The following is a 16,362-nucleotide window of genomic DNA, read 5'->3' on the forward strand; positions in this document are numbered from 1 at the left end:
AATGAATGATCAGATATTCAAGGGAAATTGCTTTTCGCATGGTTCGTTCAGTACCTCAAATCACAACCAAGAGACGGTACGATCTCGAACGTCCACTCAATAAACCTGTATGTCGTAGATGCGAAAAAGATCTACAACTAAAGTTTCGCTCTGGGTTGGCTCAGCAACTCCTGTCCAATCTTCTTCATCTCGAATTTCTTGATCTTCCCACTTCCTGTCACCGGAACCTCTGCAGTCACGCCGTCCTCGCCAAGCCAGAAGACATGCACAGGTGTCTTGTGTCTGCCGAGCTTCTCCCTTGTCCAGGCCTTGATGGCATCTATGCTGGGCTTCTCAGCATTTGCAGGCCGCTGCAGGAAAGCAGCAACCTTCTCGCCGTATTTCTTGTCGGGCAAGCCAACAACAATGGCACGGTCGACAGCTTCGTGTTCGACCAGTCTCTCTTCGATCTCGAGTGGGTAGATGTTCTCGCCTCCGCGGATAATGATGTCCTTGAAGCGGCCTGTGATGGTGCAATAGCCGTGGCGGTCGATGAAAGCTTCATCACCGGTGTGAAGCCACAGCACCCCGTCTGCATCACGTCTCATCGCTTCGTCTGTTTTCGCCTGATTGCGCCAGTACCCTTGCTGCAACTGGTAGCCGGCGATGCACAGCTCGCCGCGGGATCCTACAGGCAGGATGTTCCCGTTGGCATCCACGACCTTGGCAGAAGCATGAGGCATCAGAGTGCCGACTGACGTCAGACGACGGTCCATGGTGTCGTCGACGAAGGCATTGAAGCAAGTCGGCGACGCTTCGGTCAAACCGTAGCTGCTGGTGAACTCAGTCATACCAAACTCATTGACGAGCAGCTCCATCAGGTGACGCGGGACTGGGGCGCCTGCAATGATGCCCGTGCGTAGCGCGCTGCAGTCGAAGCCGGTGGGTCGAGGAAGGCTGAACAGAGTGTCGAACATCGCGGGGACTCCATGAACGGCAGTGCATCTCTCATCTGAGATAGCGCGAAGAACAGCGGGTCCATCGAAGATCTCCGCGGGATAGACAATCTTTGCCCCATGGGTAATTACGGCGAGAAGCCCGAGTACTAGTCCGAAGCAGTGGAACAGGGGTGGCGGACAGCACAGCACATCCTTTTGTGTGAGGCTCATGCGGTCGCCAATGAAGCGTGAGTTGTTGAGTAAGTTGTGCTGTGTCAGCATGGCGGCCTTGGGGTGGCCTGTGGATCCGCTGGTGAACTGCAGGTTGCATGTGTCGAACGGGCTGACAGCCGCTTGAGCTGCAGCTAACGGGTCTGCTGGAAGGCGAGTACCAACATCAATGACTTGACGATACTCTGTCAGGCCATCCAATGATCCAGACAGAAGAACAATCTGCCCAAGTGCAGGCAAATCTTTTGCTGCCCGGCTGAAAGCCTTCAGCATGGATGTGTTGTCGGTCCGGCCAATTTTTGCGGTTGCAAACAATATTTTGCATTCTGTCTTTGGCATTAGCAATCTATTTAATTCAGGTCTTTCAGAATCCAGGCTTCATACCTGCATACTGCAATGCGTACTGTGCTTCGGCGGAAGTGTACGTGTTGTTCAGGATGACCAAGATCGCGCCGATCCTCATACAGGCAAAGAATACGGACGCGTACTCTACACGGTTTCCAGCTAAGATCGCTACACGATCTCCGGATTTGATACCATTGTCGAGCAGATATCGAGCAAGATAGATGCTGTGTTGCTGGAGATCATTGTATGTCCACCGCGTTCCGTCCCAAGGTGTCACAACGGCCTCATCGTTGCCAAAGTGAAGACACTGGTAATCCAAAAAATCCGCCAATGTCACATCGAGCAAAGGCGGATTCTGTAGTCCATGGAAAACCGAGAGCGCGGTAGAACCGTTGTCCAAGTCGTTTGGGGGCGTCGCCATGATGTTCTGTATTGATGATAGATCTACTGACGTCCGTCAACCGACGGATCAGATAAGAACTACAGAAGGTACACCACGTGCCATGGCTCCTAGCAGACCTCTCACCGAGACCGGTCCGTCGCTAAGAATCGACGTAATCCCAGAGAGCTGGGGCCTCGGCGAAAGGCGGCATGCCTGGGTCGAGAGGCAGGTTTGAAGGCTTCGAGGGCTTGGACCCCTGCCCACTCGTTGGGGTCCGTTTGCAACCCTACATGAGTAGCATGCTGCCTCGGGACGACTACGACCTGACGTGGCATGATCGCGGCACCAACGCGGTATCGGTGCCCGGGCACGTTGCTTCTTTGATCAGCCACCACTTCTTGTCTTGAGTGGCACTCGGACGTAATGCTTCAGCTTGGCTAAGCGAGGGCTGCAAGAAACAAGCCTTACCGAGCAAACTCGCGTACTTGGCCGCATCTTGCGCCTTCTTGGTTCTCGCCCGGTGGAACTGCAGTGGAGTCCGCATGAGCAAGGGTTGAAGCTCGGTGATTATCAGATTGATAACTTTAATTCCTGTCGCGCTAGGAATGCACTGGCCATGTAGGGCATCGTATTTGGCGCCGCGCCGGAACAAGCAGGAAGCCGAAGTGGAAACATCGCATAGCCCAAGAACTGGAGCTAGTTGATGGTGCCGAGGAATTTTGGTCATGACGGGCTTGAGCGATTTGAGAGTTTACAACGAGGGCCCAGCGCGAGATTTTCGAGTTGGAAAAACCCTCATCCCGAGCTGTAGGGTTAGGGTTGGGGTTAGCTTGGGGTTACAATTGCATCTCATTCATCGCACGTCAACCACATCTACGAGTGCTCCGGCTAGTTTCAAAGGATTCAAAAATCCCTCTGTAGTATTATGGTAATAGTTTTGGGAATGCTGAACCACCTGCGCTGTCTCAAGGCGGCATTCAGATGAATCAAGCGATCATGTCTCTTCGATCATTCAAGAGTTCAATAATGCTGGATTGCACGGTTGCACCCCCCTTCAAACGCCGCACAACCGCACAAGCACCCTGATCTCATTGGAAACCGTTGCGCAATCCCAAGTTGACTGTGTCCTTCCGTTGTCAACGTTCCTTGAGATCAGGCTTATCACTCTCTTCATGGTATTGGAGTAGTCAATGTACAACGGCTATCCAACAACGGGCCCAAGATCCACGTTCATTGTAATAGCAATGGAAAAGAAAAGGACTGCCATACGACCACACAACAAGCAAGGTCAAGCCGAATCTAGCTCGAGTTCGAATTGTCCGCGCAAGACCAAGACGAAGCACCTCCCTCGCCCGAGTAGTCATCAATCAATCTGACTACCGCCCGATACGTGCCGCCGATCATGCAAAACGTTCCCGCGACTATGACAAAGAGGCTCCAGCCTACCATGAACCAGTACTTCCAGTCCCGCTCTTCTTTCCTAGGCGTCCAATTGTCGTACAGCCACATGCAACCCATAGGCTGGAAGCAAATGAGCGTGCCTAGCAAAGCACCGATGAGTGAGACCAGACTGCCGAAGTTGGGGACTGCGCTGGCTATGATGTATGCGATGATGACGACCGCTGAAGTACATGATAGCCAAGTGATCCAATGTGTGACCGTGTTTGCGGTGAGATGCCTGGAGCCTCGCAGGATGCGAACGAAGAGGTGCTTAGCCGGCAGCTGTAAATCGATGCGTTAGTGCTATTAGATCCGAGGAGTATTCACTGTAAGGCTCACATGGCAAGCGATCATCTCAGTGACCAAAAGGCCCGGCAGGGCGATACCGTAGCAAACCTTTTTCATCAAGGTACCAGCGGATCCTAGGGCCGGAGAAGCGACGTATGACCCGCAAAAGTAATACACTACCACGCCGACGACGAGATACACGGTGAAGACTGTTGCCTGACAGATGAGCATCGACCGGGCATAGTGCCTAGGCTCCTTCATTTCGGATGCGATCGGGAAGAAGGCCGGAGTCCCGGAGAAGGCAAAAATGATCGTTGCAACGGCTGACATTGCTTGAGCGAAATCAGGAGCTCCGACGATCTTGACATCTCGCGTGAAAGGACCGGTCTGAGGTGCAGAAGCCGGGCGGTCTTGCACACCGACGGCGACTGTCACAATAAATACTGTATGGTGATGGTCAGCAAATGCCAGCAGAGAAGATGATGACATAGCTTACAAGAAACTAAAATGCTGACACCGCCTGCAGCAGCGAGCCAACTGATCTTTGATAGCGTGCGGATCGAAGCAAGGCAGACGGCGGCGATGGCAGCCACGGTCACGAAGATTGCTGTACACACGGCGTGGTCGGAAACGGCGTTCAGCCCAATAGACAAGCTTAAAATGCTCGATCCAGCAACGAAAGTGTAGTCTATGTCACAAGTATTAAGAGCCTAGCCATGCGTAATTACGATGTGCGGAGACTCACATAAGAAGAACGCCATGCCAAAGATCTCGCGTCCAATCTTCCCAAACATTATACCGCCAGTATCATCGAGGCCATACACTTCAGGATGACGAAGCTTGAAGCAGCCGACAATGTAATCTAAGAATGGAGAATGGTCAGCGACATCATGCATCCCTGCATCAAATCGCAGGCCCACGTTGCCCAAGACAAGACCAAGTTATGATCACAACAGCACCTTAGGTCCTACGACTAGACAAGGAATGGCCGCGAACGAATATATGCATACTGTAGACAAGTCAGTACATTGTTGTAAATGCAATAGTGATCGTGATGCTTACCCTGACCAAGTTGTGATGACTGCGACCGTGATGAGGATGAGGACTCCTGGGACAACGCCAAGAATGTCGAAAGCGCCAGGGATAGAGAGGGCTCCGATGCCAATCTGCGTCTTGATCATGATGACTGCCGTGCCAACCCAACCCACCTACTCTATGTCAGGTACTGGTTACCTTTGATACAAAGAGGTCTCGCACGTATTACTCACATTTCTGTAATTCGGGCCATCCTCATCTATCTCGCCGAAGACTGGATCTGTTATTGTGTTCCTCTTTTCCAGCTTGAGGCTTTCGACGTCGCAATCTTCATGATATGGTTCATTCCCAACACGACCAGCGGCGGTGTCTGCTGTCTTGGAACCAACGGTCCGGAGGGAGAGATCGTCTCGCACGACATCGATGTTGTTGTTGTATGACATGTCAATTAGTTATCGTCGTTCCAAAAACGTCCAAGCAAAAGATTCCCCATCAAAGAGCAGGTTTGTCATTGCAGAAAACGGCATTGCGGAAAACGTGCTCCTTCTTGTGGACGCCAGCTCGTCTAGAATGCGGCTCTGCGAGACTTCCCCCGAGGACATCATGCTTATCAGCAGAAGACGCTTTCTTGACTCCACTTAGCAATTGCCCTGGGAAATGTTTGCTCGCAAGGGAATAACGTCGTCGATCATGGTGCTAGCTGTCCCGGTTCCGCCCCAGATTTTCTCCACATTTCTCCATGGCAATTCGCGGGGCATGAAAGCATCTTCTTCATATTCTCCCAAAGAGGGAAAAACTTTAGTTGCTGACATGGCATTGGCGTTGTGGAGCCGGAAACGTCGGATGCATGATGCTGAAGTGGGCCTTGGAAGGTCGCAATTAGAATCCAATCTTCCCAATTGGCCACTACGAGACGATGCATGCTATCGTCCGCTTGCCTTTCCCACCTATGGTATACTGCTGATTAGTTTTCGTCCAGAAGCCCTCTCATGTACGGGGCGAATTGCTGCAGTAGCACAGCCCCGACAAGCCTCTCTTGATCGGTGCCACGTTTTGACGCGCGGAAGCCCAAGCTTGACTGGTCTGGTAGTCACGAGTGCGCCTTGAGTCAGTCGACCCGTCATCAGGATGGCTGTGCAGGTGTTCTGCCTGATCGAACAGAAGTTTCGGGAACCCCGGCTGTCATGCCTCAGCCGACGGCGTGTTGCCATTGCCGTTTCCAGATAGACCCTAGCGGAAATTACCTGAATGGGCAGTCGCTTGAGAAAGACTATACTATGTCTTGCATGACCATAGGAAGCTCAATGGGTGCGAATTTGCATATCTAGGGTATGATTAGAACATACAATCGGGAACTCAAAGTTTCACGTTCTCTGTGCTGAGATGTGCTCGATCGCATGAATGGACCTTCGCATTTCTCGCAAGCCCTTTCTTTGCTATGGGCTGCTGTGCTGAGAGCGATGCCCGAATAGACAGGCCAGGTTGGGCAGTACGGTCTCACCAAGCGGTCCATTATGGATTGCGCCTTAGACTCTTTGTACCAAAAGAAAGAGTTCCGTGAAAATTGCAAAAACATACAACAGGCGGGATTCCCAGATGGTCACCCACTCTAGTACTAGTCGCCCGGTTCAGTGCTTATGTATGGCAGAGCGGACGGGATGCCCAGTTTTCACTGACCTATGGTCGTATGTACTGAGCAGTTGCTTCCTGCAAATTATAACCACATTTTTTAGCTGAATAGAATGGAAAGTGATGCCCATACTTCAAGTAGCTCCTCGGCTTCTTGGGCTCAGAGGCTTCGGGAATGAATACCGTCGTGAACCAGAAAATTGACAGAATCGGTACGGATCAAGCGCCTTCATCACTGAAGTTCCTACTTCATTGCGATGCAGCGCGATCCGTAAAACTTGGAGGCTGCTCGTGGCCACCAAGATGTGGTCTCGAAGCTCTGATTGGCGTCCGTTGCTCGAGACGAGTGTGCTGCTAACAGGTACTGCCGACCACATGCATCTTGGCCGGGCTCCACTGACTCCAAGACGAATAGCATGTTCGTGGAAACCTATGAATGCAGATGAGGGCCCCATAAGGCAAAGGAGTCTGACGAAATGGAAGTCGTGCGACAGTCATCTTGAGTCGCGAGGCGAGTTGGATGCTGTGGCGCCAAAAGATGAGAGGGCGTTCCGAGCCGGCCTTCCCGCGTAGCGTGGCTTGGCGGCGCGTGGGCGAGTACAAGAACTTTGCGAAACTTGCCCAACAGATGGATTTTCTTTCTTTCGTGCGGCGACGCGATAAGAATATTGTTTCCCAAAGTTGCTTGTACATCTACAAATCTGTGGTGTCACAAGTGTCCATCGCGTCACAGAGTAAAAGATATTGCACATCGACCTGCTAGCCAACTCCGACTTCGCCATCTTCGGTTGGCTCTGTTGGCGCGCTGGCGATCGAACATCACCTTTTTTTCCGATCCCTCTCAATTGTATGACTCGCTATCTGCCATCTTCTGATGAGGCTTGCTTGTCTGATCCCGCGTAGAAACGCAAATTGGGCGAAAGAAGCTCTCGAACTTTTCGCACGGGGAAGATTCCGTGCGATCTGAAAGCCTGAAGTCCAGTTTCATTAGCCCATCTCACACCCACCTTCACACTCTCTGGGACCATGACTGGTCTCAAGATCGTTGCTCTCATATCCGGTGGGAAAGACTCTCTGTTCTCCCTCCTGCACTGTCTCGCTAACGGGCACGATGTTGTTGCTCTCGCGAATCTCTACCCTGCCGGCTCGTCTGTCGAAGACTCGGACAGCTTTATGTACCAGACTATTGGCCACGCCGTGATACCGCTGTACGAGAAAGCCCTAGGTCTGCCTCTTTACCGTCAAGCAATCGACGGTGGGGCAGTAAACCAGAGCAAAAACTACGGACCGACTCCCAATGATGCTGAGAAAGCAGACGAGACAGAGTCTCTCATTCCGCTGCTGCGCAAAGTCATGGCGGCGCACCCTGAGGTGGACGCCGTCAGCACCGGAGCTATCTTGTCAGACTATCAACGCACAAGAGTTGAGTCTGTTGCCTTGCGCCTGGGTCTGACGCCGCTATCCTACCTTTGGCAGTACCCACATCTGCCACCTGGTACGCAGACGTCCCTGCTAGATGACATGACGGATGTTGCGCAGGATGCTCGGATCATCAAAGTCGCCTCCGGGGGAATGGACGACAGCTTCCTTTGGCAGGACGTCGCCGATTACCGTACGAAGGCTCGACTGGTGAAGGCTTCGCAAAGGTTCGGCACTGGTGGAGATGGCGCTGCCCTTGGGGAAGGCGGCGAGTATGAGACTCTTGCTGTAGCCGGACCAGCGCCTCTGTGGAAGGCCAGAATTGTTGTAGACGAGCAGGAGCGGACTGTTCTTCCGGGTGAAGCCGGCAGTGCATCTATCAGGATTGCGAGGGCGGATATTGCACCTTTGGAGTCCTCGGAGACTAAACAAGTTCGCAAGCCGCAACTACTAGACGATCAATTCGCTCAATTGCTCGGAACCCTGCGAAAAGACTCAACAGAAGATTTGTCGTCCAGCTCATCGGACGCACTGCATACTGGCAAAGAATCAACGGATGAGAGGATTATCACTCTTGTTAAAGGCCTGACCGCGGCAGGCCTGACCGCCTCAGAGCAGACAGAAAACATTATGCGCGACCTTGAGACCAGACTCCTAGACGCCGGCCATGGCTTCTCAAACGTTGCCTACACATCCATCATTCTCCGTAACATGGCGGACTTTGCAGCTGTCAACACGGCTTACGGCAAATACTTCCAATACCCAAACCCACCTGCTCGAATCACACTGGCTTGTGCTAGCGTGCTCCCGGACGACGCTCTCGTTACCATATCTGCCACAAGCGTGAAGAAAATCGCAGCGAACGACCGGAAAGGTCTGCACGTGCAAAGCCGCTCATACTGGGCGCCTGCAAACATCGGTCCTTACTCGCAAGCCATTTCCGTACCTGCCACTCAGGCAAACGGTACTGAGGCTAGCCTCACATACGTCGCAGGTCAGATACCCTTGGAGCCAGCGTCCATGGAGTTGCACAGCTCTCACGGCTTCGACACATCGGAGACGTTTCTCGACCAGGCTGTCCTGGCACTCCAGCATCTTTACCGTATTGGTGCTGCTGTTGGCGTTGGAAGATGGACGAACGTGATAGCCTTCATCACTGCTCCCTCTCACGAGGCCGCGGTCTCCAGAGCAGAAGTCGCACGACGGGTGTGGCAGACAAAGCACACGCCACCGAGTCTGAAGAGCGGAGACGAGGACGATGACAGTGAGGACGAGGATGAGAGCTTCGACGTCTGGGATCAGCAACGAGGTGCTGGACGAGCCGCTTGGCAGAGTTACACTACGGGCGCCAGTGATGAGAGCAGTAACGAGACCTCGCAAAGTGTGCCACCAGTGTATGTCGTCCAGGTTGACAGTCTGCCTCGCAATGCCAGCATAGAATGGGCGGCTTATGGATCGACCGGGAAGGGCGATGAGACGATCGATATACCGCATCTGGCACACTTGCTGGAAATGTTCCAGGGTTGCACGCGGTAGGGTTGAATTTGAGACATTTCCTGAAGACCAAATTCACAATCTGTGCAATTCGCCACGGCGACAGCTTACGCATGTTCTTTGAATGCTGTCAAGTGTATACAACAACACAAGCTACGGAGATTAGCCTCGTATCGACTAGCTAGGGCAAATCCTAAATTTGATTCAGACCGTGGCGTGAGTATGCCATGCCATTGATGATCCCAAAACCGCGTCACAAAAATTCCTCGTCCGTCAGGCCATCCATCCATGCCGTACTCGAAGCGGCACAGATCGCGCGTGACATGTTTCCCTGATGAGCTGAGAGGCGAATATTCGAAGGCGTCCCCTCTGCGGCTGCGTCAGCGGCGTGGATGGGCTCTCGCAAGTCCAGGGTCCCTCGTTGCCAGCGGCGAATGAACCCCACAGTTCGAGTGTTGATGCTGACTTCGACCTCGCCCGCCCCGAGATTGCAGGACGTCGCGCGCGATCCCACTTTGCCGTTCACATCAACATCCTCCGCCGGCGAAAGACTGCGACCATCACGCCTCACTCCTCCCGCCACCGGCCACGTCGTGCGACCGTCGCCACACCCAAGGCAGCGACATTGCCATCGCGCCGCCCGTCACGAGTCGCAGGCCACGCCCACGCTTGCCGCGCCCTAGCGCCGACCCTAACGTTGCTGCTGCTGCGCGGGCAGCCCTTCACGCGCGTGCGGTTTCAGAGCTACCACTCCCACCTTATTATTGCCCAACTGCCGCTCTACCACCACTCTCCCGCCGACCCTCCTGCATCCTTGATCGCTGCCCCCCGAGCGCCTGCGACCCCGACAACACCGCTCTTCCCTGTCCCACCGCCGAATTGCCCGCTTGACGATCCGAGGCTCCAGGGCCTCTGAGCCACGCGGCTGGCCATGGGGAACGTGGGAAGTCGGCTCGACGACGGCTCGTCGCTGTTTTTGAAGGATCAGACAAGATGTACGCCAGACACATGATTTGGCGGCATGCGCCTGCTAGTCTCTACGCTGACCTGTCCCTCCAGTCTTCGTCTCCGCCGTCCATATCACCAACTCGCGGGGCCAGACATTGCTACGCATATCCCCAAATGCATTCCCAGCGAGCAGATACAACACAAACAAAGATCAAGGCGACGACTCGCCGGTGGACTATGTGCAGGTGCGCAGACACCCCGCCGCCGGAACTACTATGCGAAGAGACATTGACATTGTGCAAAAGGACCCCGATGCTATCGCCAACGGGCAGCCGCCGACCTTCCTCCTGCGATTCTCCAACGCGGACGAATTAAACTTCAACTTCACGTTCGTATCGAGACAACAGACCTTGTCCAATGGCAACCAGGCGACTGGCAGTGCTTCACAGCCACCGCCCACAGTGGACACGCAAATCGCCGGCTTGACCTACATCTTCGCATCGAATCCGAAAGAGGTGGACAACCTGGTGGTCAGAGAGTTCAACGCGAATCCGAACCTGCACAAGAACGCGAACGTCGATCTCGTCGGAGATTTCACAACTGGCGGGAGCCCGAGCGTACAATTCAACTGGTCGTGGAAATGGCGACCGCCAAAGCCTAGCGAGGACCGGGGCGGTGGCTGGCGCAGCAGCTGCAGCTTCGTGGAGTACGACCAGCGCGCGAACAAGTTGAACACGCTCGCAGGCTTCGATTTCTGGGTGCAGAACGCGCAGAAGCAGCTAGGCTCGAGGTCCCCGAGGTTGGACGTTCCTTTCCCATCGAGATTGCGCGTGCCGTCGACGCAATCTATCGAGTCTCGCGTTAGCAACGTGAGCGACTCGGATGGTGAGGGCGGGCCGCTGTACAAAGATCTTAAGGAGCCGGCGTCACCTCTTTTCGATCCGATCCCGGAGAATGGACTTGGACTGGTTCCCACGATGACCGCGTCGACCGCTGGAGGAGTGGGACCCGTGAAAGTCGACGTCGCCACTTGCAAGCCTGGAGAGGATCCTGCGAATAACGAAGATGGACCTTTGTTCCGCGCGACAATGCGCTCCCTCGAGCAAAAGACCGGCAACATGCGATTGAGAATGAAGAAGGTGCTGCGAACGGCCGAAGCTGCCGAGGCGGCTCAGCACAATTGCAACAATGCAGTAGCAGACTTCACAGATGCTTTGAGAGAAGCCTCCCACTCAAACGCAAACGCCGTGCGACCGGCCTTGGATCATTACTTTGAAAAGATTGCTAAGGAGATATTACTATACGAGCGACAGAATTCGGCCAACCTGCATCGACTGATTATAGATCCCGTTAGCAAGCTCTACAATAATGAGATCAAGCAGGCGGACGTTAAGAAGCGCGAATTTGACGAAGAGAGCAAGGAATACTATGCTTTCACGAGCAAATATCTCGGCCAAAGAAGCGAAAGTCTGAAGGAGAAAAAGCAGAAGCAGAGCGACGAGAAATACCAAGCGAAGCGCAGGACCTTCGAGCTGAAGCGCTTCGACTATTCGAGCTTTATGCATGATCTGCACGGTGGTCGGAAAGATCAAGAGGTGCTGTCGCAGCTCACCAAATACGCGGACGCCCAGGCACGCAGCTATCTGGCTACCGCGAAGAAAGTCGAGGAGATGGTCCCACAGCTCGATGCTCTGATCACAGAGGTCAACGCGGCGGAGAAGGATTATCAGCTTCGACGGACGGAGCGCGAAGAAAAGCGACGCACTCTTGAAAAAAGCACCAAGCTGGTCAGCGAGGACGGCTCCGTAGTCCCCACGACGCTGTCACATTCTCTTTCCCTGTCTGCGGCAAACCGATCAGGCCAGGATAATTCGAATAGGGCGCCGAGTTATGGAGCCCTTAGCACGTCTCCGCCGTCTACTAGCAGCGCGGTACAGCCGCCCGCTTCTGGCAATTTCGCGACACCAACTAGTGCGTCATCTGCAGTCAACACTAGCCCCAACAACAAATTCAAAGGCATTCGGGACCTGGACGACAGCAGCGTTGGCAACTCGAACGGCACACATCGCAAGGAAGGCCTGTTATGGGCTCTGAGCCGCCCCGGCAGCCACGTTGATCCCAAGGGTCTCAACAAGCAGGCATGGCACAAGTTTTGGATCGTGCTCGACCAGGGCCGGTTATCTGAATACGTCAATTGGAAAGAAAAGCTGGACCTGCACATGGACCCCATCGACTTGCGCATGGCTTCGGTGCGGGAGGCACGCAATTCCGATCGCAGGTTCTGCTTCGAAGTCATCACACCTCAATTCACGCGAGTGTACCAGGCGCCTTCGGACGATGATGTCAAGGCTTGGATTGGAGCTATCAACAATGCGTTACAGAGTGCTTTCGAGAACAGAGCTTCGCCTATGGCCACTCCTCAATCGTCTCAACAAGGAGGCCACCGCAAGGATATCGCTGCGGTGCTGACTGGCAAGAGCTCGTCATTCTCTGGCCACAGGCAGATCTCGAACCCCAATCGCAGCGACGCGCAGAAATCGGTCAGCCGACATGCAACCACTGGCGAGAAGCCCAGCCTTGGACGCGCAACTAGCGGCAACGAAGCAGAAGCGTCTGCCCTCCTTCAGCGCATCCGCAGCACAGACGAGGGAAACCGAGTATGCGCCGACTGCGGCAGCGACTTCAAAGTAGACTGGTGCTCCATCAACCTCGGTATCCTGCTGTGCATCGAATGCTCCGGCATTCACCGTTCGCTAGGCACGCATATCTCTAAAGTGCGTTCGCTCACGCTGGATACGGCAGTCTTCACGCAAGACATCGTAGAGCTACTTCTGTTGATGGGCAATCGCGTAAGCAATATGATCTGGGAGGCGAAGCTGGATCGATTCCTCAAGCCTTCGGCTCACTCGACGCGCGAGCAGCGTCTGCATTTCATTACGGCGAAGTACATCGACCGCACCTACGTGTCCGCCGGCCACGTGCTGCAACCCCCCGACGACCTGCTGCTCACCAGCATCAAGCGTAACGACATCCAGAACGTCATGCTCGCGCTCGCCCTGCGCGGCAACCCCAACGTCCAAGACCGCTCGCGCGCCACCCACGCCGTCTTCCTCGCCCTCGCGGCCGCCGACCCCGCCGCCCCAGGCGGATCCGCAGGCGGCAGCATCAGCGGTTTCGCGCACGCGACATCATCATCGACGAGCTCCGCGCGCACCCCGCTCTCATCCCCCGGCCTCCTCGCAACAGCGACCGCCACCTCCCCGGACCCCTCGTCCGCCCCGCCCCGCAAACCCTTCGCCGTCGCGGAACTCCTGCTCCAAAACGGCGCCAACATCCCCTCCGAGCCGGCCCCGATCGCCCTCTCGCAAGCCGCGAAGCTCTACATCGAGTACAAGAAGGAGCTCAAGCTCGGCCGCAGCCCGGCGGCGGCCTTCGCCAGCTCGCCCGCGCAGCAGGGCCAGGCGGCCTCGAGCACGGGCGCGCGCGACGCGAACGGCGACTCGCTGTCGTCGCTGCCCAGCCGCGCGATCGGCAGCAGCGCCGGCGGCGCGGGAGCAGGCTTCGCGGCCTCGGGCTCGGCGGGCGGCAGCACGCCGCTGGAGAAGCGCGACAGCCGCGGGTCGAAGCGCAGCAGCGGCGGCTTCGGCAAGATCGCGGGCAGCAAGGGCTTCGAGGCGCTGGAGGGGATGGTGCGGAAGTAGAAGGAGCCGTCTCTACCTGACCCTTTCGCGTGCGGCGAGGAGCCGAGAGAGCGAGAGCGGAGGGGCACGAGCCCCGAGCTGTGGTTCGAGCGGAGCAAGAGGGCGCGCCGCTTGCGCCGCAGCAACACCACGGGCGAACTGAAGGCTGCGCGATCCCCCCGCTCGCGCGGCTCGACGGATGTCACGGACAGCAGCGGGCACGCGAGCGCGCGCGAGGGAAGCGAGAGGAGCAGGTCGCGCCTCCGCCGCGCGGCGTCCAGGGGTTTCCGCGAGTTCTGGCAGGTCGACGGGGCCTGTGACGCTCGCAGCTTCGTGCCGCGCGAAAGCGGCGTCGACGTCTTCTTTGGGATGGAATTCTTCGCGACGCGCAGGCACGCCGTCACGGCCGGGATCCGCGAGCGGATTGCGGGACTGCGCAGGCGTGCGCGGACGGCGCCCGGGAGGCTGGAGAGTTGAGCATGCCAGCCGGCGTCGAGGATAGAGCATCAGAGCAAGCTTCGAATTGCTATCGAGCGTGGTTTAGGATACCGAGATCACTTGGGTTTGGTCGGGCGGTATAGAATCCTCGGGTGGCGGTGCATAGTAGAGCAACGCTGGTAGATGGCCGAGAGATTAATGCGTAATGGGTTATGAACAGGACCGGTAAGATGTCACCAGTACTGGCCGGTGGAGGGGAAGGCCGGCATAGATAGCGTCTTTAGTGCCAAGATTTTGTTCTGGCGTCGCCGACCGCCGTTTCTGCAGCATTCTTCGCTATCCCGTTAGTCCCGGATCAGGGCGTATTTTGCGTCTCCCGGCCATGGAATTATAGAAGCTTCCTCGTTGTAGCTCTCAAAAGAATCATCGCCCCTTGGATCTCGATATCAACCCTGCAAAGGCAACACATGCTGAACGAGAGCACTCTGCCGACAAAGCGGACACATCGGCTGCTCGCGCAGCCACTCATTCACGCATTGCCAGCAAAACACGTGCCCGCAAGTCGTCGCAGCAGGGTCCTTCATGGCTTCCAGACACAGCGTGCACTTGCGCTGCTGCTTGCCGTCGATCCACATCATAGACTCGTCGTCATTCAGATCGTAGCGGTGCTGGCCGGCCGCGCCTGAAGGCATCGGAGTGTGTGTGATGCGAGCAAGGTGCTCGCGCTGAGCGGCAGGATCAGTGGCGTGGGAGGCCTCGAAGAGCAGAGGCGAGGAGAAGCCGGGCAGGGACTCGTCGTCGGCGATGGCGCTCTCGTCCGCGGTGCTGCTGGCTGGCAAGGGCTGCTGGGCGCTCTGCACGTCGCGGACTGCTTCTTGCGCGTGGAAGTATCCCTGCACCATCATTTGGAGGACGAGGAGGACGCCCAGGACTTCGTAGCCGACGCGCTGGTCGCTGGGTTCGACTTTCCTCGTAAAGACATAGCGCAGGCCGGTTAATCTTTTGGAGAGCTCGTAGTAGGCGCCGGTGAAGTAGAAGGTCGCAAGGCTGACCGCGTAGATGAGAGAGGGCGACGTGAGGGAGTCGAGGTTCTTGAGGATGTATTGCTGCAGCTGAGCAGTCTTGGGTGTGGGCTGTTGGCTGCGAGTTGGAGAGGAAGCCCTGCGTTGGTGGGATTTGCGGACGTTGACTTCGAGTTTGGCCCGGAGGCGGCGGCGGAGGGCCGGTAAGAGTCGGCTGAGGAGGTAGGGTGTGAGGACGCTGGACAGTATGTAGGATGTGCGGCGAGCGATCGAGGGCAGCTGGTGCGTGTCGTCTTGGACTTGGACAATGTCTGTGTACTCCTCGCCGAGGGTGCGGTTGCCGACGAAGGTGGTGAGGGCGAGGTAGAGGAGCTCGGTGAAAGTGCGGGCTTCGTTGGCCCAGGCGTGCGAGAGGCGGGCGCCGTAGAGGGAGCGCAGGATGTTGGAGAGCTGGTGTAGGAGGTGGGACTGGAAGTAGGCGTCCTTCTGGTGCGAGCGGATCATATCTGGTGCGCCGGCCCACGGATAGCTGAAGCTGGCGAGGGCGTCGCGGCCGCCGTCGGGCGGAGCATCGCGGATGTGGTCGGACATGGCGATGCTGAGGCACTGGCAACACGAGGCGTGCGTGTCGGGGTGCGTGGGAGTTGCCTGGTATTCTTCCCTCCGGCACCGCCGGTGAAACGCGTGTTTGATGAGGCTCTGGCACGTCGGCCGGCAAGCTTGCTCGCCTCCAATCGCCGAGGTACGATCGGTCTGGCATCTGCGCGTGCGGGCGGGTGGCTGCGTTGCCCGCATACCGCCCAGACCCTGGGAGATCAGGCCGCGGCAGGGTCAGCCGAGTGGCACTGCGGCACTGCCCAGAGTGAGCGATGACGTCGCGGCCGGAGGCCTGAGGCCGGATCTTCAGGAACGCTGCGCAGGGTTGTGTGGCCCAGCGTGGTATACACGGCAGCCCCTCACTGCGCCTGTCCGTCCACACACCAGCAGCACCCGCACCCACCCGAGCAACGCTGTGATCCTTCGCAATGTCGAGAATAGACCGCAGCCGCGTCGTCGCGTCGCTCTGGGCGGCCACGCAGCAGCAGGCGGCGGCG

At 56.4% G+C, this 16,362-nt stretch overlaps 5 protein-coding genes across 5 annotated transcripts; 2 read left to right on the forward strand and 3 right to left on the reverse strand.

Moving 5' to 3' along the window:
* Nucleotides 1–9: 9 nt before the first annotated feature.
* Nucleotides 10–1,922, reverse strand: WHR41_03108 (uncharacterized protein). The gene is made up of 2 exons (XM_069371714.1): nt 1,533–1,922; nt 10–1,474 (listed from the first exon to the last, which is right to left on the reverse strand). Exons 1-2 carry the CDS (start codon nt 1,912–1,914, stop codon nt 138–140), a joined length of 1,719 nt encoding a protein of 572 aa, XP_069231568.1. The 5' UTR covers nt 1,915–1,922; the 3' UTR covers nt 10–137.
* A 1,094-nt stretch (nt 1,923–3,016) lies between these two features.
* WHR41_03109 (uncharacterized protein) lies at nt 3,017–5,081 on the reverse strand (the record flags this gene model as incomplete). The annotated part of the gene is made up of 7 exons (XM_069371715.1): nt 3,017–3,597; nt 3,655–4,046; nt 4,100–4,291; nt 4,349–4,465; nt 4,575–4,612; nt 4,666–4,811; nt 4,872–5,081. The coding sequence occupies 7 exons, from the start codon at nt 5,079–5,081 to the stop codon at nt 3,175–3,177; spliced, it is 1,518 nt and encodes a 505-aa protein (XP_069231569.1). The 3' UTR covers nt 3,017–3,174.
* A 2,212-nt stretch (nt 5,082–7,293) lies between these two features.
* WHR41_03110 (uncharacterized protein) lies at nt 7,294–9,222 on the forward strand (the record flags this gene model as incomplete). Its single annotated transcript, XM_069371716.1, has 1 exon — nt 7,294–9,222. The coding sequence occupies one exon, from the start codon at nt 7,294–7,296 to the stop codon at nt 9,220–9,222; it is 1,929 nt and encodes a 642-aa protein (XP_069231408.1).
* A 477-nt stretch (nt 9,223–9,699) lies between these two features.
* Nucleotides 9,700–13,829, forward strand: WHR41_03111 (uncharacterized protein; the record flags this gene model as incomplete). The annotated part of the gene is made up of 3 exons (XM_069371717.1): nt 9,700–10,175; nt 10,240–10,373; nt 10,434–13,829. Exons 1-3 carry the CDS (start codon nt 10,112–10,114, stop codon nt 13,827–13,829), a joined length of 3,594 nt encoding a protein of 1,197 aa, XP_069231407.1. The 5' UTR covers nt 9,700–10,111.
* Nucleotides 13,830–14,692: 863 nt separating this feature from the next.
* Nucleotides 14,693–15,859, reverse strand: WHR41_03112 (uncharacterized protein; the record flags this gene model as incomplete). The annotated part of the gene is made up of 1 exon (XM_069371718.1): nt 14,693–15,859. The coding sequence occupies one exon, from the start codon at nt 15,857–15,859 to the stop codon at nt 14,693–14,695; it is 1,167 nt and encodes a 388-aa protein (XP_069231410.1).
* Nucleotides 15,860–16,362: the final 503 nt, after the last annotated feature.

This window comes from Cladosporium halotolerans (assembly GCF_011745625.1).
Source record: "Cladosporium halotolerans strain TM138-S3 chromosome Unknown Sca7, whole genome shotgun sequence".
Classification (NCBI taxonomy): Eukaryota; Fungi; Ascomycota; class Dothideomycetes; order Cladosporiales; family Cladosporiaceae; genus Cladosporium; species Cladosporium halotolerans.

What these genes read in the sequence shown, in the direction of transcription:
- WHR41_03108 (XM_069371714.1), bottom strand. Translation starts at nt 1,914, where the DNA reads ATGGCGACGCCCCCAAACGACTTGGACAACGGTTCTACCGCGCTCTCG. An exon ending in GTACGCATTGCAGTATGCAG is followed by an intron (nt 1,475 to 1,532) that starts GTATGAAGCCTG and finishes TGCCAAAGACAG; the next exon opens with AATGCAAAATATTGTTTGCA.